At 43.3% G+C, this 25,512-nt stretch overlaps 1 protein-coding gene across 2 annotated transcripts in view; it reads right to left on the reverse strand.

The window, feature by feature from the left end:
* MRGBP (MRG domain binding protein) overlaps positions 1–25,512 on the reverse strand; it is a 39,700-nt gene that overhangs the window by 12,515 nt on the left and 1,673 nt on the right. Inside the window, exons 1-3 of one of the 2 annotated variants that reach the window (XM_033963719.1) lie at positions 21,364–21,624; positions 20,911–21,032; positions 333–414 (exon numbers count right to left, since the gene is read on the reverse strand). In XM_033963719.1, the coding sequence (XP_033819610.1) occupies positions 333–414; positions 20,911–21,032; positions 21,364–21,520 (361 nt within the window). In that variant the 5' untranslated portion in view covers positions 21,521–21,624. Of the gene's footprint in view, positions 1–332; positions 415–20,910; positions 21,033–21,363; positions 21,625–25,512 lie in introns of those variants that run through there. The other variant, XM_033963720.1, reaches the window with a different exon arrangement.

The following is a 25,512-nucleotide window of genomic DNA, read 5'->3' on the forward strand; positions in this document are numbered from 1 at the left end:
GCAGTCCCAAGAGAGAGCACCTGAATGATGCAATTAAGCTTAATTACTTAATTAAGGAATCATATACTGCCTTTTTGCAGAAATTCATCAAAGATACTATACAGAAAGAATAACCTAGACATAAGCAACAGACAACTGCAGCGGTAAAAAATATTCAAACAGTACATATAGCATAGTATGAAAGTGTCAGGACAAAACCACTTCCTCTATTTGCTGGGCTTTCACCTTTTCCTGCACAGTTCCTCTGATTAACAGCAGTGGCTAACAATTTCAGTAATATCTACAAAAAACCCCTAAATCTAAAATATGCATTCGACTGGACTCAATCTTACCTTCTTTCACCTCATGGATGATTTCCTCAGGAAGGATGAAATTCCTTTCCGAGTTGTGAAATGGAAGAATCTCAGACTCATGCTGAAATTAAACCAAATGATTTTCAAGATATAATTTAAACTGATTGAACTAGCTGTACAATATCAATTCTTTTAATCTTCAGGGTCCACATCATACACAATGCACAGGCTATCCAGCAGGATCTTCATACAAAGTGCATTTATCATTCAGTGGCTTCTATGTCTCATGAAGGGCAATTCTATAACCTAGGTGCCCATTTTTAAGTACATAAATGTTTAGAATATCAGCATTTACACAGCATATACTTGCAAGGGAGGTACATAGGAGCAGAGCATGGGTGGAGTTTCCATTTGTATGTATAACTTACATAGTACTCAGTGGCGTAGTAAGGTGGGAGGCAAGGAGGACAGTTCGTCCCAGGCACCACCTTGCTAAGGGCGTGGCACCCCTCCTCCTCCTTTCCACCCCCCCCGCTCCTCTCCTTGCCGCGTGTGCATGCTGTGACAAACCCAGCATCAGCTCTAGTTTTGCCCCTGGTAAGATCCGCTGCAGAAGAGCTGACCAGGTTGATTCTGGCGGTCAACTTGAGGCTGACCCCTCTTGCCCCTATATTCAGAATAATAGTGGTATGGGACAGAGGCAGGCAGACTGGCAACAGCAGCCTCCGGGCTATAGGGCAGCTAGAGAAGCCACAAGGAATGTATCTGCACTGAATAAACCCAGGCAGAGAAAAGCTGCTTTAGAACCAAAGCCCATTCCCCGCTACAGGCTGAAGGGGATTGGCTCTGAGCTGCTTAAGAGCAGGCTGAGGCAAGCAGAAGAAGGAGGAGCGAGTGACCAGGGTGAGTCACTCCCACAGCCCAAAGCAAGGCAGGAGCCATGGAGTCAGGCAGCAGAGCCTATGCAGGAGGTGGAAGAGTTCCTCCCCACCTCAGGCTTCCAGTTTCCTAATGGTTTGGAAAGCATGGAAGTACAAACCGCTGGTCCTGTGATAGAGAGCCAGGCAGAAGCCATGGATATTGAATGAGAAAGAGAGAGAGTGAGTAACTGTGAAACAGTTGGTGGGGTGTTTTTTTTTTCTCTCATGCTTTCTTTCTGTGTGAGAAAAAGCCTGAAGAATTTGCTATGTGTTTGGGCTTTATTATGATTTTTGGTTTAAGTACAATACTTACCTGAATATTGACTACTGGATTTACTTAAAGCCAAGTTTGAGCAAAAGAACCTAAAGGTTGAATATTTAAGTTTATTTTTGAACTGTGAAAATCCTGCTGTGGTTCCCGTTCCTGGAAAGCTAATTAGCTTATCTCCCTCAGCTGTTTGTTTTTGCCTTCCATGAGGTAGCTGAAGAAACACTGGGCTGTTTGCAAGGCTGTGCTGTGGCTTACTGGCTAATGAGGTATCTAATATTGTTTGTAACAAGGGTTTGTTCTGAACCTTGCCTGACTGCTGAAAGACAGCTGTTTCATGCCTCTAACAAATATTGCTGGGAGAGAATTTAATTTGTGTTTGAACACCATTATAAAAAGTGCATTTCTGAATCAGAGTACAAGTTCTCAGGCAAAACCACCTGTATGAGATTTCTGTTTTGATATTTCTTTATTTTTGCAATGGACTTTGTTTTGAATGAAATGCTAAAGTGACTGTTTTATGTTGCACCTTTTTGACCACTGGGGTCAGAATAAACACCTTATTTTTTGCCTTGGAGCATTTTGTCTAAGTGGTGGGGTTTTATGAGGTCATACTTACCTTTCTCTCCCCAGCCTAGGCAGTCGCCTAGTGCCAACCAAAAAGTCCTGAAGATACCCCTGGTTAAAGGGGACACGCCAGAATCCCAGTGTTTGTCACACGATAGCTCTGCGCTGAGGAGTCTTTGTGACAATGCCCCTTGCCTTCCTCCTACCTTTTTACTTCCCCGGCGAGAGGTTTCTGCCCGCGTCTATACGTGCGCTCTCTCTAATGTCACTTCCATGATCTGTGCTTAGGAAGCAAGCCGACATCGATATGGGCATGCTGCTCACACCGGAAAAGTTTTTAAAAGGTACGGGGAAGGGGGGCACGCGCATGGCGGGGGCACTGCTCACCCTTACTATGCCACCAATAATACTGTAAGTAATGTGTATCTCTGCCACATTTAGGCATCCACACATACACCAACTCTATGGCCGATGTAACTTGTGGGCGCCTAATGTAAGGTGCGCTGATACCAAATTATGCTAATATTCTACAATGGAACCTAAGCACCTACCGTGCAGCCTCAGGGTGTCTAAATGGAGCCACCCACTTATAGAATTGCTTCAAAGTGTACTCACATTTTAATCATCAGGGTCTAGACCAGTGGTCTCAAACTCAAACCCTTAGTGGGGCCACATTTTGGATTTGTAGTACTTGGAGGGACGCAGAAAAAAATAGTTAATGTCTTATTAAAGAAATGACAACTTTGCGCGAGGTAAAACTCTTTATAGTTTATAAATCTTTCCTTTAAAGGAAAGATTTATAAACTATAAAGAGTTTTACCTATGCAAAGTTGTCATTAACTATTTTTTCGTCAACCCTCCAAGTACCCTATTTTTTTCTGCAGCCCTCACATTTAAAGTTTAATATCTTTCCTTTCTCAAAACTGACACATTTCAATCACTATATTGAAAATAAAATCATTTTCCCTACCTTTGTTGGCTGGTGACTTTATTCTTCTGTGCTTTTAACTGTTCCAGGGCCTTCTTGTCCTTTGACTGTTTTTCTCTCCGTCTTCACTTTCTGCCTTGCATCCATCTTTGGCATTAACTTAATATCCAATTTTTCTGCTTTCTTTTCAAAATCTACGTTTCCATGTCTTACCTTCCGTTCTATCTCTTTTTCCATCCCTATTTCCATGGTCTGGCATCTCTTTCTCTCCCTCCCTGCTTCCTTTCCCCTGGTCTGGCATCTGTCTCCTTCCATCCCCCAACTTTTTATTTCTTTCACCCTGCCCCCTTCTTTCTTTCTTTCTCTCTCCATGCCCCTTTTCTTTCTATATGTCTGTCTTTCTCTCTCTCTCCATGCCCCCTTTCTTTCTTTCTCCATGCCCGCCCTTTTTTTCTGTCTTTCTCTCTCCATGCTCCTTTCTGTCTGTGTCCCGTCTCCCTTCTTTCTGTCTCCCTGTCCCCCCTTCTTTCTTTATTTCTCCCTGCCCTCCCCCAAGCTACCACCATTGGGGAACAGGCCGCCACCGCCGCAATCAGGGAACAGGCCAGCGCTGAGGTCTTAGCTCTCCCTGCTTATCTTCCCCAGCGCGGGGCCGACCAATTCTCGGCCACTGACGTCAATTCTAACATCGGAGAGGAAGTTCCGGGCCAGCCAGGCAGTGATTGGCTCCCTGCTTCCGACGCAGGTGGGGATCATGAGAGGAGCCGCCGCCGCGTCTTTCAACTAAAAAATACAATACGGCAAGGCATGCAGAGAGCAGGGCAGACTGAAGCTCCAAATTGAACTGCCAGTTGGCCGGCTCCCTTGCCGGAGTTATTTTTCAGTTTACAGGTGCCGCCGCGGCTCCTGTCACGAGCCGCATCTGCTTCAGAGAAGAGTTCCGATGCAGGCGGGGATCGTTAGAGGAGCCGCGGCGGCACCTTTAAACTGAAAAATAACTCCGGCAAGGGAATCGGCCAGACCGCGGGAAGATTAGGGGGATGGAGAAATCCTGCTGCTGCACAGGGAAATGGAGGGGGAGGGAATGCTGTGGCTACTGCACAGGGAAGTGGAGGGAGGGGAAAAATGCTGCTGTACAGGGAAATGGAGGGGGAGGAATACTGTGGCTACTGCACAGGGAAGTGGAGGGAGGGGAAAATGCTGCTGTACAGGGAAATGGAGGGGGAGGAATACTGTGGCTACTGCACAGGTAAGTGGGGGGAGGGGAAAAATGCTGCTGAACACGGAAATGGAGGGGGAGGGAATGCTACGGCTGCTGCACAGGGAAGTGGGGATGGAAAAAAAATGCTGCTGCACAGGGAAATGGAGGGGGAGGAAATGCTGCTTCGGCTTTTGCACAAGGAAGTAGAGGGGAGGGAAAAATGCTGCTACACAGGGAAATGGAGGGGGAGGGAATGCTGCTTCGGCTTCTGCACAGGGAAGTGGGGGGGAAGGGAAAAAAATGCTATTGCACAGGGGAATGGAGAGAGAGGCAATGCTGCAGCTGCTGCAAAGGGAAGTAGGGAGGGAGACAGAAAGAAAGACACAGGGGCAGGGAGAGAGACAGACAGCCAAAGAGGGCCAGGGAGTGAGACAGACAGAAAGAAAGACAGCTGGAGGGAGAGAGACAGAAAAAAAAAAAAGACAGGGGTAGGGAGAGAGACAGAAAGAAAGATAGACACATATTCTAGCACCCGTTAATATAACGGGCTTAAAGATTAGTAAATATATAAAATATAAATAAAAATTGATTCAAATTAATACAGGTTAATGCAGACTGCAGTCCCAGCTTCAATTACTCAATTTAAAAAGGCCTTTTGGAAAAAATGTGCCTTTAGATCTTTTAAAATTTTGAAATGATTCTTCCCTTCTTAACTCTGCTGGTAAATTGTTTCATAATATTGGAACTAAATTAAAAAATGCACCATTTCTAGTTGAGGCAAGATAAGCCTTTGAAATACGGGGAATAGCTACTCTATTATCATTTAAAGATCTCAATAAACACCTAGGCATATAAAACAACACTAAAGGGTCCTTTTACTAAGGCATGCTAGCCGATTTAGCGCACGCTAAACGCTAATGCGTGCTAACGCGTCCATAATATCCTATGGAAGCGATGGCATGCATTAGCGTTTAGCGTGTGCTAAATTGACTACCGCACCTTAGTAAAAGGACTACTAGGTTAGAAAGATATGACGGCTGTAACACAAACAATGCCCTATGTGTCAACATCAGAATCTTAAATTTAATTCTAAATTCCACTGGTAACTAATGGAATTTCAAATATAAAGGAGTTACATGACCTAACAACCGAATTGCAGCATTTTGTACTGTTTGTAAACATTTCAGTTGCTCTGCTGTTATTCCTGCATATACCAAATTACCATAATCCAACTTAGAACAAAAGCATGAATGTATGTAACGATTTCTCATAAAAAAAAATCTTGAATAGCTCTAAGTTGTCTTAATGCCTCAAATCCTTTTGCAACTACAGACGAGACCTGCTCTTCAAAATTCAAATGACAATCAACTATAGTTCCCAAATACTTAAAACTATTTACCATCTGTATATGATAGTGATGTAATGAAAGATCTACTTGTAGTGTTACCTTATCACCAGAGATACAATATGCTGCTGTTTTTGACAGTCAATAGTTAGTCAATGTTCATCCAAACATTTTTCTATTCTTTCTAAACCATCCAAAAGGGAACTCAAATCCAGTGTTGAAGGAGATAATCTATAGACCAACAAAATATCATCTGCATAGATATACGTACTAATTCCTAATTCCTGAATTCGTCTTGCAAGAGGACTCAAAAATATATAAGAACATAAGAATTGCCGCTGCTGGGCCAGACCTGTGGTCCATCGTGGCAAGCAGTCTACTCACGCAGTGGCCTCTCAGGTCAAAGACCAGTGCTCTAAATGAGTCCAGCCTCACCTGCGTACATTCCAGTTTAGCAGGAACTTGTCCAGCTTTGTCTTAATTCCCTGGAGGGTGTTTTCCCCTATAACAGACTCCGGAAGAGCGTTCCAGTTTTCTACCACTCTCTGGGTGAAGAAGAACTTTCTTACGTTTGTAAGGAATCTATCCCCTTTCAACTTTAGAGAGTGCCCTCTCGTTCTCCCTACCTTGGGGAGGGTGAACAATCTGTCTTTATCTGCTTCAGTATTTTGAATGTTTCGATCATGTCCCCTATCAGTCTCCTCTTTTCAAGGGAGAAGAGGCCCAGTTTCTCCAATCTCTCACTGTACGGCAACTCCTTCAGCCCCTTAACCATTTTAGTCGCTCTTCTCTGGACCCTTTCGAGTAGTAGGTGACAGGGCTGAACCCTGTGGTACCCCACAATCCAATAATCTATCCCAAGATGTTGATCCATCAGTGACTACTCTAAAAGTACGACCAAGAAGAAAAGCTGCAAACCAATCCCAAACCACTCCTTTTAAACTGATCTCATGGAGTAAATTCAGTAAGAGTTCATGATCAACTAGATCAAATGCTGAACTCAAATCTAATGATACTACCATAGCGAAGTTCCCACTATCCAGGATAGAGTGAATTTCACTGAGAAAACTTGCGAACACTGTCTAGGTACTAAACATAGTTCGAAATCCAGCTTTGTTAATTCAATATAAGAAACCAACCAGTTGCTATAAAACTATCCACTCTGTCAATTTTGCTAAAAAACAAAAGATTCGAAACTGAGAATAATTGGTCAAGAGTGCTAATTTTTGGAAATCAAACATAACTTTTTGTGCTAGTTGTAACGATGCTAGTATGAGCATCATGGATACAAAAGCCCAACTGAAAATTTTGCTCACAGTGTGCCCAAAAATTTGTCACAACAGATTTTGATTAGTTTATCAGCTGCTATCTCTCCAGAGCAAAAGTAAATACAGACTTCAGATTTTTATCATAGATTATCCTTGCATTGGACACTATACTCTCAAATTTGCAGCAATTTTGCATAGTATCTGCATCATAACATTCCTTCAAATTTGGCATCTTTGAGGCGGGGCAGAAATTTGTCAATTTTCAGGGTCAATTCTAAAAAAACAAAAGGAGTCTGCCTATATCTTCTTAAAAGCAACACTATTTGAAAGAGAAAATTTTACTCTATAAGATACATTCCTTTTGGTTTTGCAATACCACTGTCATAAATGTACAAATTCACCTCAGAGTTAGGAATACTTAGCAGTGTGACATGCAATAGTTGCATGTATGTTCAATAATTTGAATATCACTGTATTTCTAACTGTTTTATGGTTGTCAAAGAATTCTAAAGGTTCTACAGTATTGTTGTAATATGTGTTTTTCTGGTGATGAGTGAGTTTATTGATTGGTACTATATTTTGTGTTTCATTTGCTGTTCATTATCCAGTGAAGGCAGTGCTGGGTTTATCAGTTGGTTGCTATGTATAACATTTGTGTACCATTTGTATTTTCCAGGTATTAAAATAAATTAATAGGCTTAAGTCAGTGGTCTCAAACTTGCGGCCCCGCCACATGCGGCCCGCCAGGTACTATTTGGAGGCCCTTGGTATGTTTATCATAATCACAAAAGTAAAATAAAACAGTTTCTTGATCAAATGTCTCTTTAGCTATAAATGACAATATTATTATTAAGGCTTAGCCAAAAGGAAAGATGTATAAACTATAAAAAGTTTTGCCTCATGAAAAATTGTCATTTTTTTCTCAGGCCCTCCAAGTACCTACAAATCCCAAATGTGGCCCTGCAAAGGGTTTGAATTTGAGACCACTGGCTTAAGTAGGCCTTGTTAAACCCATTACTACCAATCATTTTAGCCATTTGTTTATTACATTAGGTCCATTCACATGCTTTAATCAGGTATTTAAAAAATTTTTGATCCTGTGACAAGATACCTGATTCCAATTGTGTTCTTCAATTTTTGGGTTATAGATGTCAGACTTTGAAGAGGATATAACTTTGCCTCCCTGTTCAATTGGGCAAGGTATTGGTACATCAAAGTGCCATGTAATTTTCCATGCACAAGGGCTGCATTGAAAAGATTTGAGGATTTTACTGACCAGATGCTCAGGAACAAAGTTAGATCAAGCATCCCAAGTTTGCTTTCATCATGAAACTCTTTCCCTCACTGAATATGAGTCTTGACAGAAGAAATGTTAATCCCTTTGGCAAGATAAACCATAATGTAAACAGACTTGGGATCCTGTGGAAAAGAAAAACACAAACAGGCTTGGGAACCTGCGGAAATCAAACCCACCTGTGGCTGTTGTTGCACGGCCCCTATGGTGATGTGGACTCTGGTTTGCTCATTTGGAAACCAGTAGTGACAAAGTAACCATGGACCAATGCAACACCTATTTCATATACATTTTCTAGCCTTGTGATATGTGTATATCATGGTCTGTTCACACGAAATGTCCCACTTTTAAGCAAATTTATATTTCAATAAAGGTTGCATTGCAAAACAAATAAATATAAATCTTGTAGAGCAATATTTCTTCTTTCAGATGGTACTAGTTAGAAAAAGATTCAAGCAGACTCTTTTTTTATATAACTGACCCTGAAAATTGACAAAGTTTGGCCCTTGTGTCAATGGTGCAAAAGTTGAAGGAATGTTCTGATGCAGCTGTTCATAGTGAATTGCTGCAAATTTGACAGCGTAGTGTCCAGTGCAAGGATAAAAATCTAAGATAAAAACCTGAAGTCTGTATCTACTTTTGCTCTAGAGCTATAGCAACTGATAAACTGGTCAAAATCTGTCATGACAAACTGTGACACGTTTTAAGGGCTCCTTTTATCAAGCCGCGCTAGCGGTTTAACTTGCGTAATACCGTGCGCTAAACCGCCAGCCGCGCTAGCCGCTACCGCCTCCTCTTGAGCAGGTGGTAGTTTTTAGCCAGCGCGGGGGGGGGGGGGGTGTGTGTGTTAACGCGTGATGAAAAGTCGCATGCGTTAACCCCGCTAGTGCGGCTTGATAAAAGGAGCCCTAAGGCACATTTTGAGCAAACTTTAAGCGGGTTTTTGTATCCATGATGCTCATACTAGCATCACTCAATCTAGCAGAAAAAGTTGTACTGGACTGCCAAAAATTAGTATTTTTCATTAATTACTGTCAGCTTTATGAGCAGCTAAAAATGACATTTTATGGTTCATAGACAAAGGCGCGCGCCGACAACTGAGCGCAAGACGGAGGCACGCGCCGAAGAAAATTACAGTTTTTAGGGGCTCCGATGGGGGTTTTTGTTGGGGAGCCCCCCCAGTTTACTTAGAGATCACGCAGGCGTTGTGGGGGGTTTGGGGGTTGTAACCCTCCACATTTTACTGTAAACTTAACTTTTTCCCTAAAAACAGGGAAAAAGTGAAGTTTTCAGTAAAATGTGTGGGGTTACAACCCCCCAAACCCCCCACAACGCCCCCACAACGCGGCGCGATCTCTATTAAGTAAAGTGGGGGGGTTCCCCCCACCCCACCCCCGTCGGAGCCCTAAAAACAGTAATTTTCTGCCTCCACGCTGCGCTCAATTGTCTGCGCACGCCTTTGTCCCGGCGCGCTTTTGACTTGACACCCATTTTATTCTCTACTGTGCATGAAGCTACCAGCACCCAATAAAATAAGGGGGTCTAGTTCAGTGAGTATTGTAACTAAGGATCTGATATTTTGGGAAACATTTTTTAATGCTGTACTAGTTATGCATACATATTTTGAACAAAATCTAAGACATAATGGTGGAGAGCATTTTTTTTTTTTAACCACTTGGTATGGAATGACCCATAAAGGAGACATATTGGACACTTATTCTATAAAGGAAAGCAGGTGCCTATTTTCCTTTATAGACTGAGGGGAAAATTCTGTATAAAAGATGCCAGTCTCAGCAGCTGCCTAAGAAGCGACAGAGAATCGCAGACTAGCGTTCTGTACAGAATTGCATCTGCTTTAATGGACAGACGCCTAACCACCCCAATTCTCTAACTGGCGCTCATGTCACAGGTGCTGGTTAGAGAATCGTGTTTGATCCCTTACCATCAGCTGATCGTGGCAAGGAAATCTCCCTGCCGTGATCAGCTGAGCAGCCACAGCAGGGAACCCCCAAGCTCCCTCGCAAAGTCAGCCGGCAAGAGGGATGCTCATTCCCTCCTGCCGCCATGCCCCTGGAATTCCCCCCCCCATCCAGTGACACCTCCTTTCAGAGTCCCCGCTATCCTGTATACCCCCCCCCACAACCCTATACCTTTTAAGATGAAAGTCTGGCCGGGTAGGCCTGCCACTCCAAAATGGTGGGCCTTCCCCTTCCCGGTGCATTCTGGTATGCACCAGGGAAGCTCCTAAGGCTCTGATTGGCCCAGATGCTTAAGGCCCCTCTCATGGATATTCGCATGGGGGGGGATTGGAGGGGGGACGGACTGGGCATCCCTCTTATTGGCCAACTTCGTGGCAGGGGGGCTGCCATGGCCGCTGAGCTGATTGAGACAGGGACATTTCCTTGCTGCGATCAGCTCAGCAGCTACGTCTATTTGAAATGTAGGCCATCACCCATGACAGATGCCTACAGTATAGACGGCCTGCCTTCGGTTTTTGGGGTTGGTTTTTTTTTTTTTTTTTTTAGAAAACATGCGTCCCAATTGGCTGGTCAGATAGTGATAGGACTAGGACGCCTACTGCTGCCTACAATCGGGACACCATTTATAAAATTTGCCCCTATTAGAGTAACTGGGTATATACATTACATTAATATTTATGAATAGCTAATATGCCCCAGAAGGAGCTCAATGCAATTTACAATTTATAAGAGCCTGACCATTTCCAGGATTTACATTATTTCATTAGGGTTCATGACATACTGTAGATATCTTGGTTTGTGTTCATGTAGGTATATGATTATGGTATATGGTTTGGAGAGAAGATTACAACACTAGGTATGGCCAATCTTGACATTACGAGTTCTAGTATAAGTGTCACTTTCTAGGTTTGTGGAGCGATGGATATGTAGAGAGCTTGATCATTTATTGAGATGGGAGAGCTGTTTTGCGTCTTGTTTGGTTTCTGTTGGTCATAGCCTGTTGTTCGTGGTGGTGGTGAAATATTTTCCAAATAGATAACTTTTGTAAAGGCTTAAAAACTTTTGCAGAAAGGAATGTTCCTTAACTGTGCTGGTTAGGGATTCCACCATTTTGCTGCCAGGTATGGAAAGGTTGTAGACTGATATGGGTGCTGTCTACAGACCTCCAACACAATCAGAACAACTTGATATTCAAAGTTGGGGAAAAAATGGAGAGGTGCTGTTGCTGAAGATTTCAACCTGCCAGATGAAGATTGGAAAGTTCCATCTGCAGAATCGGAAAGAAGTAGAGAAATCATGGATGCCTTTCAAAGTACTCTGCTCAGACAAATTGTGACGGAACCCACGAGAGAAAGAGTGACGCTGGATTTGGTACTCACAATTGAAGAAAGTGTACCTAATGTCTGAGTGGATGTTCACCCAAGCAACAGTGATCATCAAACAGTTTGGTTTGCTGTAACAGCTAAAGTGGAAGGTAGCCACACAAAACTTGAAGTTCTGGATTTGAAACATACTGACTTTAGTAAAATGGGGGAGTACCTGACGAAAGAACTGATCGGATGAGAGGACATTCGAGAAATAAGACAATGGTCCAGGCTGAAAGGAGCTATAAAAAAATGGCTACCAACCTTTACATGAGGAAAATAAATAAAAGAGAAAAAGGAAACTGATATGGTTCTCCAAACAAGTGGCTGCGAAAATAAAGGCAAAGGAGTTGGTATTTGTGAAATACAAAAAAAAACTCAAGACAAGGAACACAGAAAGAAAAACCAGATGAAACTGAAAGAAGCCAAAAGAAATTATACATCTGGCAAAAGCACAAGCGGAAGAGCAAATGACTAGAAATATAAAGAGGATATACAAAAATTTTTCTTCAGGTCTATTAAAGAAAGGAGGAAAGCTAAATTTGGAATTGTAAGGCTTGAAAGAAGCTATGAACTGCTATGTTGAGAGTGATGAGGCAAAAACAAACAAGCTAAACAAATACTTCTGTCCTATGTTCATGATACATATGAGAATGGAGTGGATACCACATCGTACACTAAATAAAGTGTTTTATGAACAATTTGCAAAACTGAAAGTGGACAAAGCCATGAGACTGGACCGGATGCATTTCAGGATACTGAGGTTTTGGTGGGTCCTTTTAAAGTAGTGGCCCAACCCTATCCTGGAGGACTAGCAGCCAGTCAGGTTTTCAGGAAAGCCCTAATGAATATGCAAGGGGCAGATTTCCATGCTTGTCCCCTCCATTACATGCAAGTCTCTCCTAAAAACCCAACTAGCTGGTGGTCTTCCAGGACAGGGTTGGGAACCACTGTTTTAAAGATTTGTTCAATAAAACCTTGGAGACGGGAGAGGTTCTGTGGGATTGGAGATGTGGTCCCTCTTCACAAAAGTGGTGACAGAGAAGAAGCAGGAAACTACAGGCCAATAAGCCTCACTTCCGTTATTGGAAAAGTAATGGAAGCATTAAAGGAAAGGACAGTGAATTTTCTAGAATCCAATGGGTCACAACAGTGTTTATCAACTTCAAGTTTCAAGTTTAATTACATTTGATGAATCGCTTATTACAATATCTAAGCGATGTACAGTTTAAAAACCAACAGATTGTGGTAATACATATAATTTCAATGGGCTAGACAATAGACAGACAATTTGGACAGACATGAATGAGTAGGAAAGAGGGGAAAAGTTACAATTATAATATTTGTTAAAATTTACATAAAAAGGAAAACACATTAGGTAAAAATGGGGTAAGGTAAGGTAGAAATTTGATTAAATTATTAAAAGAGTAAGAGAATTTAGAATAGATCTGTCATAAGTCAAATGCGTCTTGAAATAAATAAGTTTTTAAAATTTTTTTAAAAGAAGTAATGTCTTTTTCGTTTTTAATAAAATTTGGAAGGGCGTTCCACAATGCAGGGGCCACTACGGAGAACATATCATTTCGTCTTGTACCGATAATTCTCAACGAGGGGATTGAAAGCAAGTTCGATGAGGATGATCTTAGAGAGCGAGAGGAGTTGTATGGGACAATCATTTTTGATATAAATTGGGGTTCGTTAAAGATTAATGTTTTATAAACCAGAAATATAACTTTGAAAGTGATTCGATGAGAGATGGGAAGCCAATGTGATTTAATAAATAATGGGGTAACATGGTCATATTTTTTTGCTTTGTGAATTAGTTTAATTGCAGTGTTTTGGATAATTTGGAGCCGTCTCTTTTCTTTCTGGGTTATGTTGATTAAAAGGGAATTACAGTAGTCTAGTTTTGAGATGATTAGGGAATGAACTAGAATATTAATTGATTTGGGATCTAAAAAGGAGGAAATTGAACGAAGAAGCCGTAGTCTGTAAAAGCAAGATTTAACTATTTCGCTAATATGTCTATGAAATGAAAGATCTACGTCAATTATTACTCCAAGAATTTTCAATTGGGTTACAGATTCAAGAGGAGTATTGTCTAATATGAATGGTGTTTTTGAAGTTATGTTACCTTTCCAAGTAAAAAGCATTGTTTTTGATTTTTGAATATTCAGGGCTAGTTTATTATTGCTTAGCCAGTTTTATTAGTTCTAGTTTGTCATTGATAGTTTTTATTTCGTCCGCGTTTTCTGGGTTGAGAGGGTGAATGAGTTGAATGTCATCTGCGTAGGAAAAGGCTGTAAAACCTAGTGACTGTGAGATAGTAATAAGAGGGGATAAAAAAATATTGAATAGAAGAGAGTATTGACCCTTGTGGTACTCCATATGATGAGGTGAAATTTGCAGAATAAACGTCATTAAATTTAACTCTAGAAATACGGTCTGATAGAAAAGAAGTTAACCAATTAAGAACTTGGCCTTCTATGCCTAATGATTGCTTTCGATCAAGAAGGAGTCCGTGATCAATTGTGTCGAATGCAGCGGATAGGTCTAAAGAAAAAAGAGCTACGGATTTGTGGTGGTCGAGATAATAATGGATATTTGTTATGTAACTTGGTCCTGGAGTACCTCCTTGCCAGTCAGGTTTTCGGGATATCCACAATGAATATGCATGAACTTGATCTGCATACACTGCCTCCATTATATGCAAATTTCTTTCATGCATATTCATTATGGATATCATGAAAACCTGATTGGCAAGGGGGTACTCTAGGACCGAGTTGAGAAACACTGGGTTACAAGATCCAAGACAACATGGTTTTACCAAAGGTAAATCATACCAAATGAATCCAACTGAATTCTCTGATTGGGTGACCACAGATTGTAATTTACCATACTTAGATTTCAGCAGTCTTTCTTATGGTGCCTCATAGGAGGCTCTTGAATAAACTTGACAGGCTAAGTTAGGACCCAAAGTGGTGAACTGGATTAGAAACTGATTGGCAGACAGAAACCAGAGGTTGGTGATTAATGGAATAACTTGGAGGAAGGGAAAAAGAGAGTGCAGTGCCTCAAGACTGGTGCTAGGGCTGGAATGCGTTGCCAGAGGATGTGGTAAGAGTGGTTAATGTAGCTGTTTTTAAAAAAAGGTCTGGACAAGTTCCTGGAGGAAAAGTCCATAGTTTGCTGTTGAGACAGACATGGAGGAAGCCACTGCTTGCCCTGGATTGGTGACATGGAATGCTGCTACTATTTGGATTTTTGCCAGGTACTTGTGACTTGGACTGGCCTCCGTGAAGACAGAATACTGGGCTAGATGGACCACTGGTCTGATCTAGTAGGCTATTCTTATGATTCTGTTCAATATATTTGTGAGCAACATTGTTGAAGGATTAGAAGGTAAGGTTTGCCTTTTTGTGGACGATATCAAGATATAACAGAATGGACATCCTGTAAGGAGTGGAAAACATGAAAAAGGATCTGCAAAAATTGGAAGAATGGTCTAATGCTTGGCAATTAGGGGAGATGAAATCCAAGGGAGCCATATGTGCTAGGAGGTGAGAGGTCAATATGCTGACAGGGAGAGGGATCTTGGGGTGATAGTGTCCTTGGATCTGAAGTTGACAAAAGAGCGTTATATCATGTGCAATCTTTTATCCCGTGGAATCCTCATTAATTAGCGTTCTAGGCGGGTTACAGGCCACATATTGTTACATAGAATTTTGTATAGAGTTAAATATGTTATAAAGAATTCTAATCTATGAGTAATCTACAATTTGTGAGTCACTCTATGCCTAAACAGATTCAAGACATACAATTTGAGTGAAGGTAGAAGAACATAAGAACATAAGAAATGCCTCCACTGGGTCAGACCTGAGGTCCATCGCGCCCAGCAGTCCGCTCACGCGGCGGCCCATTAGGTCCAGGACCTGTGCAGTAATCTTTTATCTATACCCCTCTATCCCCTTTTCCAGCAGGAAATTGTCCAATCCTTTCTTAAACCCCAGTACCGTTCGCTGCCCTATAACGTCCTCTGGAAGCGCATTCCAGGTGTCCACCACACGTTGGGTAAAGAAGAACTTCCTAGCATTCGTTTTGAATCTGTCCCCTTTCAACTTTTCCGAATGCCCTCTTGTTTTTTTATGTTCTGAAAGTTTGAAGAATCTGTCCCTCTCTACTCTCTCTATGCCCTTCATGATCTTGTAAGTCTCTATCATATCCCCTCTAAGTCTTCTCTTCTCCAGGGAAAAGAGACCCAGTTTCTCCAATCTCTCAGCATATGAAAGGCCTTCCATCCCCTTTATCAGTCGTGTCGCTCTCCTCTGAACTCTCTCGAGTAACACCATATCCTGCTTAAGGTATGGTGACCAATACTGGACGCAGTACTCAAGATGCGGACGCACCATTGCCCGGTACAGCGGCAGGATAACTTCTTTCGTTCTTGTTGTAATACCCTTCTTGATTATCCCCAGCATTTTATTCGCTCTCTTGGCGGCCGCTGCGCACTGTGCCGTCGGCTTCATTGTCATGTTCACCATTACCCCCAAGTCCCTTTCTTGGGTACTCTCATTCAATAACATCCCTCCCATCGTATAGCCGTGCCTCGGGTTTCTGATTCCCACATGCAGTACTTTACATTTCTCAACATTGAACTTCATCTGCCATCTCTCTGCCCATTCTCCCAATTTGTCCAAGTCCCTTTGCAATTTTTCACAGTCCTCCTTTGTCCGAGCTCCAGTAAATAGTTTGGTGTCGTCCGCAAATTTTATTATCTCACTCTTTGTTCCTGTTTCTAGATCATTTATGAATATATTAAATAGCAGCGGCCCGAGCACTGAGCCCTGCGGAACACCACTCGTGACCTTCCTCCAGTCTGAGTAGTGTCCCTTCACCCCTACCCTCTGTTTCCTACCCGCTAACCAGTTTCTGATCCATCTATGCACGTCTCCGTCCACCCCATGGTTCTTCAGTTTCCGGAGTAGACGTTCATGAGGCACCTTGTCAAAGGCTTTCTGGAAATCTAGGTATATGATGTCTATGGGGTCTCCTTTGTCCATCTGTTTGTTAATTCCCTCGAAGAAGTGCAATAAGTTGGTCAGACACGATCTCCCCCTGCAGAAACCATGTTGGCTGGTTATCAGAAGTTCGTGTTTTTCAAAATGTTCATCAATTTTTTCTTTTATTAGTGCTTCCGCCATTTTCCCTGGAACAGAGGTCAGACTCACTGGTCTGTAGTTTCCCGGGTCTCCTCTTGATCCCTTTTTAAAGATGGGCGTAATGTTGGCTATCTTCCAATCCTCTGGAATCACACCTGTTTTCAGAGATAGGTTGCAAATTTGCTGTAAAGAGAGGGGAGTGGAGAAAAAGTAGGAGTAATAGAGGGAGGGGGGGTGAAAGTCTTCTAACTGGGTAGTAATAAGGAGAATTTATATTGGTAGGAATTAAAAACTCTACTGATAATAAAGTTATCAAATTATTATTGTGATAAGGCGGTGGCTATAACCAGAAGGATGCTAGGCTGTATAGAGAGAAGTATAACTAACAGAAGAAAAGAGGTGATCATGCCCCTGTACAAGTCATTGGTAAGGCTTCACTTGGAGTATTATGTTCAGTTTTGGAGATAGTATCTGGCTAAGGATGTAAAAAGACTTGAAGCAGTCCAGAGGAAGGCGACAACAATGGTATGGGGTTTGCATCAAAAGATATACGAGACTGGAAGACTTGACTATGTATATTGTAGAGAAGAGGAGGAACAAGGGAAATATACAGATGTTTGAAAGTATTAATATACAGTGGTGCCTCACACAACGAACTTAATTCGTTCCAGGAGCAAGTTTGTTATGCGAAAAGTTCGTTGTGTGAAACGCGTTTTCCCATAAGAATACATGTAAAACAAAATAATTCGTTCTGCAGCCCTGTTGTCCCATAAGAATACATGTAAAACAAAATAATTCATTCTGCAGCCCTACATTTCCCTCCCTCCACCTCACCTTATATGCAGAGTTTGCCAGCTTTCTTTTTCACCCAGCCGCACGATTTCAAAAAGCTGTGCACGCGTAGCTGCTGGAGTTGATCAATGTTCTCCTCTCCTGCAACTTCCGGTTTCCGGTTGCGTCAGAGGAGAAGATTGAACAACAGAGCATGCGCGCATGTGCTGCTCTTTGAAAGTGTGTGGCTGGCCGAAAAAGAAAGCCGGAAAACTCGGTATCTAAGGTAAGGTGGAGGGAGATGATGGAACACTGCATTCAGACAGGAGGGTGCTGCTGTTCCCGGCTCACATTAGGAAGCGGCGAGAGTAGTTCCGCCCCCCCCCGGGCCCCTCGGGCGACTTCGTTGTGTGAAACGAAGTTCGTTATAGGGAGCAAGACAAAAAGTTCGTTATGCGCAGCGTTCGCTGTGCAAGGCGTCCGTTATGCGAGGCACCATTGTACTATAGAAACAAATCTTTTCCAGAGATAGGAAAATGGTAAAACTAGACATGAATTGAGGTTATAGGGTAGTAGAATTAGGAGTAATGTCAGGGAATTCTTTTTCATGGAGAGGGTGGTTGATGCTTGGACTGCCCTCCCAAGGGAGATGAAAATGGTGACGGAATTTAAAAAGGTGTAAGATGAAGAGAGATCTCTAATTAGAAAATGAATGGTATAAATAAAAACAATACTTAAAATAGTTACATCTGTGTTTGATGTGTTAAGTGGTGCTTAGATGGCAACTCTGACTGTGAAGAACTAAAGGCTAGTCCTGGGCAGACTTGTAGGGTCTGTCCCCCTTATATGGCAATTCAGTTTAGGATGGCCTGGAGAGGGATTTGATGGAAACGCCAGTAATTTGGAACGTGAGGACCATGCCGGGCAGATTTTTATGGTCTGTGTTCTGCAAATTACAAGATTATTTAGAGAGGCTAGAGTGCTCCAACTCCAGTAGTTGGAACCTAAGGACAGTACTGGACGGACTTCTACTGTCTTATGTCCCAAAAATGCCAAAGAAAAGCAATTTAATCATGAATTAATAATTAGCGTGACTGTTGGTTAGAATGGTTGGACCATTCAGGTCTTTATCTGCCATCATTTACTATGTTACATTACTCATAATGTGACCATTTATTTTTTTCATCAAAACGGGATATCTATTAATATTCAGTCCCGCCTCCCAATCCCGCCCTAGCCCCACCCCCAGCCCCAGCCTAGCCCCGCCCCCAATTTCTTCCATTCATTTTCTTGTATACACAATATCTTATTAATTCATAATGGTAAACATAAAATATTTTAAAAAACCCACAATGCACACTGTACGCAGAGAAAATATTAATTATAATTTATGAGTTTCAGGGTTTTTTCAAAGATGTCAAGGCAGATTACTTTAAAATATGCAATGTCACCTCAGTAACTATAGAAAAATAGACAAATATAGTGCAAAATATAGACAGCAGATATAAATTCTCAAAACAGACACATTTTGATAACTAAATTGATAATAAAATCATTTTTCCTACCTTTGTTGTCTGGTGATTTCATGAGTCTCTGGTTGTACTTCCTCTGACTGTGCATCCAATCTTTCTTTCTTTTGCATTCATCATTTCTTTCAGAATCCAGCCCCATCCCCTTTGGGTCCAGGTCTCTCTCTCTTTTCCCTCTGTTAGTGTCAGTTCTCCTTTCTACCTTTGTTCCAGGTCTCCCTCTCTCTCCCCCTCTGTCTGAACCTCCCATAGTCATGCATCTGCCTCCTGTCTTTCCACTTTCTTCAAAGCCTTTTTCTCTGTAGTCTTTCTAATGTGCTTACAACCCCCCCTTTCTCTGCCTCTTTCTCTCCTTCTTTCCTTCTTCCCTCCCAGCAGATTTTAGCATATCTCTCTCCTCCTTTTTTCCCCTCGGATCTAGTATCTGTCTCCTTCCTCTTTTCCTCCTCCCAGGTCTGGTATCTGTCTCCTCTCCTTCCCCCCTGCTCTGGCATCTCTCTCTCCGCTCTCTTCCTCCTGTTCTTCCCTGGTCTTCCTTCTCAATTTATTTTCTGCCTCTGTCTAAATTCTTTTTTACTATTCAGTCCTCAATTTCCCTCTTTCACTAACTCTATCCTCTTCCCTCAATCTTGCATGTGCCCTTTTTTCTTTCTCCTCCCCACTTCCTTCCAGTGTCTGCTCCCCGTCCCTCACACTTCCATTCAACGGCTGTCCCTCCTCTCCCCCACACTTCCATTCAGTGTCTGTTTCCCTCTCTCTCGCCCCTTCCATTCACTGCCCTCTGTGCTCTTTCCATCCAGTGTCCGTCCTCTCTCTTCCATATGGCATCTTCCCTCTTTCTATGCTCCTTCCATAAACTATCTATCCCGTGCCCCTTCTCTCCTTTGTACATGATTGATTTCAGCTCTGTCACCTCTCTGTTTTCCTCTCTCTGTCTCCACCCCCTCCCTTATGCTCTGGCATCTCTCTCTTCTCCTTTCTTTCCTTCCCCCATGGTCTGGCATCATCCCTTCCCTGATTCCCGGCATCTCTCTCCTTTCCTTTTCTTCCATCTCTCCCTCCCCCTCCATGCTCTGACATCTCCTCCTTCCTTTTCCCTTGGGCTGGCATACCTTCCTCCTTCCCTCCAAGCCCTGGCATTTCCTTTCATTCCCTCCCTCATCTTCCTTCAACACTCTCCCCAATTCTCTCCCCCTCTGCTCCCTTTCCTCCTTGTCACCCAAGAACTTCATCGGGCAGCAGCAGCATTCACAATTCACTGCTGTTGCCAGCTTCAGGCCTTCCTTTCTGTTGGGTCCTGTCTTCATGAAAACAGGAAGTAGGCAGGACCCGATAGAGAGCAATGCCTGAAGCCGGCAACAGCAGCGAATTGTAAACGCTGCTGCTGCCTGAAGCACCTGATGCAGACGCTTTTCTCCCCTCCCATCCCAACCCCCGCTGACCCTCCTATCTCTCCCTCCCGATCCTCCCAGCGAGTTTACAACCTCCCTCCAGTAGCTTCGGCAGCCGCAGCAAGCTAAACAGGCTGCTTCGCGGCTTTCTCCTGCCCGCGAATCCCTCTGCCGCGTCACCGATGACGTCATCAGTGATGCTTCACCGGCAGTAGAAAGCCGCGAAGCAGCCTGTTTAGCTTGCTGCGGCTGCCAACGCTACTGGAGGGAGGTTGTCAACTCGCTGGGAGGGTCGGGAGGGAGAGATAGGAGGCTGCGATCCCCTGTCCCGTTGTCCCCACTCACAGCTTTGGGACCCTCTCTAAAAATGGGACATTTCAGGCGTCCCGAAGCTGTGAGTGGGGACAACAGGACAGGGGATGTGAAAAAGGGACTGTCCTGTTCAAAATGGGACGTATGGTCACCTTAATTACTCACCATGGTCTGTGTATCATACACATGTTATTCACCAATGTGTATGTGTGAGGTGCAACACACACACGCACAAATGCATCATCACAGCTTGCGAGTCATGCACAATATGTTTGTGTTGATCAGTACAACTTGTGTGTCATCATACACGAGGTTACTCACCAGGGCTTGCATATCATACATGGTGCTTAAATGATCCCAGATTACTTTAGAATTGATCTGACGTCCAATGTTCTGGCTGAACTTGTCACGGATGCAGATCATGTGGAAGTGGCGATTCACACCTGGGGGTGGTGGAGAGAAACAGAACAACAGTAAGCCTCCATTAGAGAGATGGAGGCTAGAAGGCTGCAGAACATGCCAAAGTGTGGGGGCATAAGAAGCCCATTAGAGAGATAAAGGGGGTAAAAAACCATCTCATAGATAAATGGGGGCAGAGAGGCAGAAAACCATCCTACAGTAACGTGTGTGTTAGAGTTAAGACAAATGAAGCGTGCGTGGGGGGGTGGGAGAGCAAGCCAAGCCAAGCCTCTGGGTTCCGAGGAGTTGTCCGCATTCCGCGCACTGCCCCCTTGCCGCCGCCGACACTCGAGGTCGGGGATGCAGCGGCCTTACCGACGGGCTTGTGTCCGAGCATGGCGTGGAACAGGCAGACCTCCACCTCGGGGCTCCACACAACCGGCTCCTCGGCAGGAGCGCACGAGCACGGATCTGCTGTAGCAGCCCCCGAGCCAGAACCCGAGGTCGAAACCGCCGCCTCCGCTTCCCCCATGGAGACGCTGCGATCGCCGCCGCACGAACTACGAAAGGCCGAGGACTGAGGGAGGCTCGACGCCCCCTGCGGGTTGCTGCGCGTCTCTTTGTTACAGAGGAGGGAGAGGGAAGCAAACCCCCCCGAGTCCAGAAAAGCACGGGAGAGTGCAGAAAAGAAGACTGAAGAGCGCATAAACTAATGAAAACCAGAGAGAAGAATGAGGTAACTAGGGTTGAAACATATGCAAGAGTATAACAGGGTTTAAAAAATATATAAAAGACTAGTGCAGTAACCAGGGTTGAAATACATGCGAGAAAGCACTAAACAGGGTTAAAAAAAATACAGTTTACAAAAGAGTGCAATAAACAGGATTGAAAGACGCAGAAAAGTGGACTGAAAAACACTGAGAAACAGAAAAAAAAGTGCACTTAACAGGGCTGAAACATACAAACTAAACCAAAAAGTGCAGAAGAGCAGAAAACCATAAAAAGAGTGCACTAAACAGAACTGAAAGACTTAGGGCTCCTTTTACTAAGGTGCGTTAGCGTTTTTTTAGCGCATGCACAAGATTTGCACGCGCTAGCCGAAAAATTACCGCCTGCTGAAAAGGAGGCGGTAGTGGCTAGCGCACACTAAAACAGCTAGGGCGCCTTTGTAAAAGGAGCCCCTAGAAAGGAGGGCTGAAAAACAGAGCAAAGCGTACAGAAAATTAGGGAAAACACTGAGAACGTACTAAATAGGGCTGGAAAGCACAGAAAAAAAGATTGAAAACTACATACAAGGGTGCAATAAACAGATGAAAAACACACAAAAGAGTGCAGAGAAGATAGAAAAGAGAATGCATTAATCAGGGCTGAAAAGCACAAAAGAGCAGATTGAAAAACATTAAACAAAGTGCACTAAATAGGGCTGAAAGTCATGTATAGAGTTTAATAAAGAGGAGGAAAGCATACAAAAGGATGAAAAACGAAAAAAAGTGTGTGTGTGTACATGTGTATACTAAACTGAACTGAAAAACAGGCTGTACCACCCTGGACATACGATATTAAATGAGCACTATAACACCAATACACCACTACTGATAGAATGCAACATAAAAACAGAATCAGGGAACAGTCACAGGGAAATACAGAATCACTTTAATATTCTTGTGTAAGCAGTATATTAAATTAATAAATCAAATCAAAAGGGATCACAAATTAGAAATGGAAAAGTGGGAGACAAAAACTGAACTCAATAAATCATAGTAGACTTTTACCACAACATTTGAGAAATAAAAACAGAAATGCATTAATTTTTTTACTGCACAAAATACAAAGACATCCATTATGCACATGTCCCAAAGTTTCCCAAAGCTAATGTATTCCACTTAAATTGAAATTAAAGCACTTTTTTCTACCTTTGCTGTAGTGTCATTTTATTTTTCCAAGCGTGTTGGTCTCAGTTTTTCTTTTTGGTTTTCCTGTCTTCTGTTCACTTTTCAATGTGTGCTATCCATTTATCTTTTCTCCAATTTCTGTCTGCCTTCCATTCGCTCACTTCTTTATCCCAGTGGTCCAGCAGCTTCATGTTCCCTCTCTCCCCTCGGCCTTATGATCAAGCAACTCCCTTCCCTTTCTCCCTTTCCCTCCACCTCTATAGTCCAGTATCTCTCTGTTCCTTTGCCCTATCAACAAAGTATCCAAGAGGAAAAAGAACAAAGAACTGGCGTGGCTCACTGTAGAGGTAAAGGAAGCGATCAGAGACAAGAAAACTTCATTTAAGGAATGGAAAAGGTCAAAAACGGACGAGAACTGGAATAAGCACAAACAGCATCAACACAGGTGTCATAAGGCGGTAAAAGGAGCTAAAAGAGACTATGAGGAAAAAATAGCCAAGGAAGCGAAAAACTTCTAGCCGTTCTTTTGATATATTAAGGGAAAATGACCCGCGAAGGAAGCGGTGGGACCATTGGATGACCATGGCATAAAGGTAGTGCTAAAGGAGGACAAAGAAATAGCAGACAAACTGAATACATTTTTTGCGTCTGTATTTACCGAAGATGATCTACACAGCATACCAGAACCCATCAGGAGGAAACGAAGAAGGGAAACTGACAGGGTTGACGGTCAGTCTAGAAGAGGTATGCAGCAGATTGATAGGCTTAAGAGCGATAAATCCCCGGGACCGGATGGCATCCATCCAAGGGTCATCAAGGAACTGAAAGGGACCATAGCTAAACTGCTTCAACTAATAGCCAATCTGTCGATCAAATCGGGAAAGATCCCGGAAGACTGGAAGGTGGCGAATGTTACGCCGATCTTCAAAAAGGTTCGAGGGGAGATCCGGGAAACTACAGACCGGTGAGTCTGACCTCGGTACTGGGAAAGATGGTAGAGATGCTGATAAAGGACTGCATCATTGATCACCTTGACGAACATGGTTTAATGAGGACCAGCCAGCACAGTTTCAGCAAAGGCAGATCTTGCCTGACGAACTTGCTGCACTTCTTTGAGGGAGTAAACAGGCGGATATAGACAAGGGTGACCCGGTCGACATTGTATATCTGGATTTTCAGAAGGCGTTCGACAAGGTTCCGCATGAACAACTACTTCAGAAAATTGCGAGCCATGGAATCGAGGGTGAAATACTCACATGGTTTAAAAACTGGCTGGAGCATAGGAAACAGAGAGTGGGGGTAAATGGACAATACGCGGACTGGAAGAGTGTCACCAGCGGGGTGCTGCAGGGCTTGGTGCTTGAACCCGTGCTCTTCAACATCTTTATAAACAATTTGGACATTGGTACGACTAATGAGGTGATTAAATTTGCGGACGATACAAAGTTATTCAGAGTAGTGAAGACACAGGGGGATTGCGAAGATCTACAAAGTGACATAATCAAGCTCAAGAAATGGGCAGCGACATGGCAAATGAGATTCAATGTGGATAAGTGTAAAGTGATGCATGTCGGTATCAAAAATCTCAAGCACGAGTACAGGATGTCCGGGGTGGTACTTGGAGAGACCTCCCAGGAAAGGGACTTGGGAGTTCTGATAGACAAATCAATGAAGCCGCCTGCACAATGTGTGGCGGCGGCGAAAAGGGCGAACAGAATGCTAGGAATGATAAAGAAGGGGATTACGAACAGATCGGAGAAGGTTATCATGCCGCTGTACCGGGCCATGGTGCGTCCTCACCTGGAGTACTGCGTACAGCACTGGTTGCCGTACTTGAAGAAAGACACGGTACTACTTGAGAGGGTCCAGAGAAGGGCGACTAAGATGGTTATGGGGTTGGAGGAGCTGCCGTACAGTGAAAGATTAGAGAAACTGGGCCTCTTCTCCCTCGAACAAAGGAGATTGAGAGGGGACATGATCAAAACATTTAAGGTACTGAAGGGAATAGACTTAGTAGATAAGGACAGGTTGTTCACCCTCTCCAAGGTAGGGAGAACGAGAGGGCACTATTTAAAGTTGAAAGGGATAGATTCCGTACAAAGGTAAGGAAGTTCTTCTTCACCCAGAGAGTGGTGGAAAACTGGAACGCTCTCCCGGAGGCTGTCATAGGGGAAAACACCCTCCAGGGATTCAAGACAAAGTTAGACAAGTTCCTACTGAACAAGGACGTACGCTGGTAAGGCTAGTCTCAGTTAGGGCGCTGGTCTTTGACCAAAATGGCCGTTGTGTGAGTGGACTGCTGGGCATGATGGACCACTGGTCTGACCCAGCAGCGGCAACTCTTATGTTCTTTCCCTCTACTCCTGTGGTCCAGCAACACCCTATCCCCTCTCCCTTCCCTTCCACCTCTATGGTCCAGTAGTTCTCTTTCCCCTATCTGTCATTGTTCAACAACTCAGTGCCCCTCTCTTCCATCACCCCTAAGGTCCAGCAACTCCCTGTGCCCTCATCCTTATGCCCAGCAGATGAATAACACCCCTACCCATATAGTCTCAACAATTCTCTGTTCCCTATCCCTTATGGTGTAGCAGCTCTGTATCCACTTTTTCCTCCCCTCTCCATGGTCCAACAA

This window comes from Geotrypetes seraphini, chromosome 11 (assembly GCF_902459505.1).
Source record: "Geotrypetes seraphini chromosome 11, aGeoSer1.1, whole genome shotgun sequence".
NCBI lineage: Eukaryota > Metazoa > Chordata > Amphibia > Gymnophiona > Dermophiidae > Geotrypetes > Geotrypetes seraphini.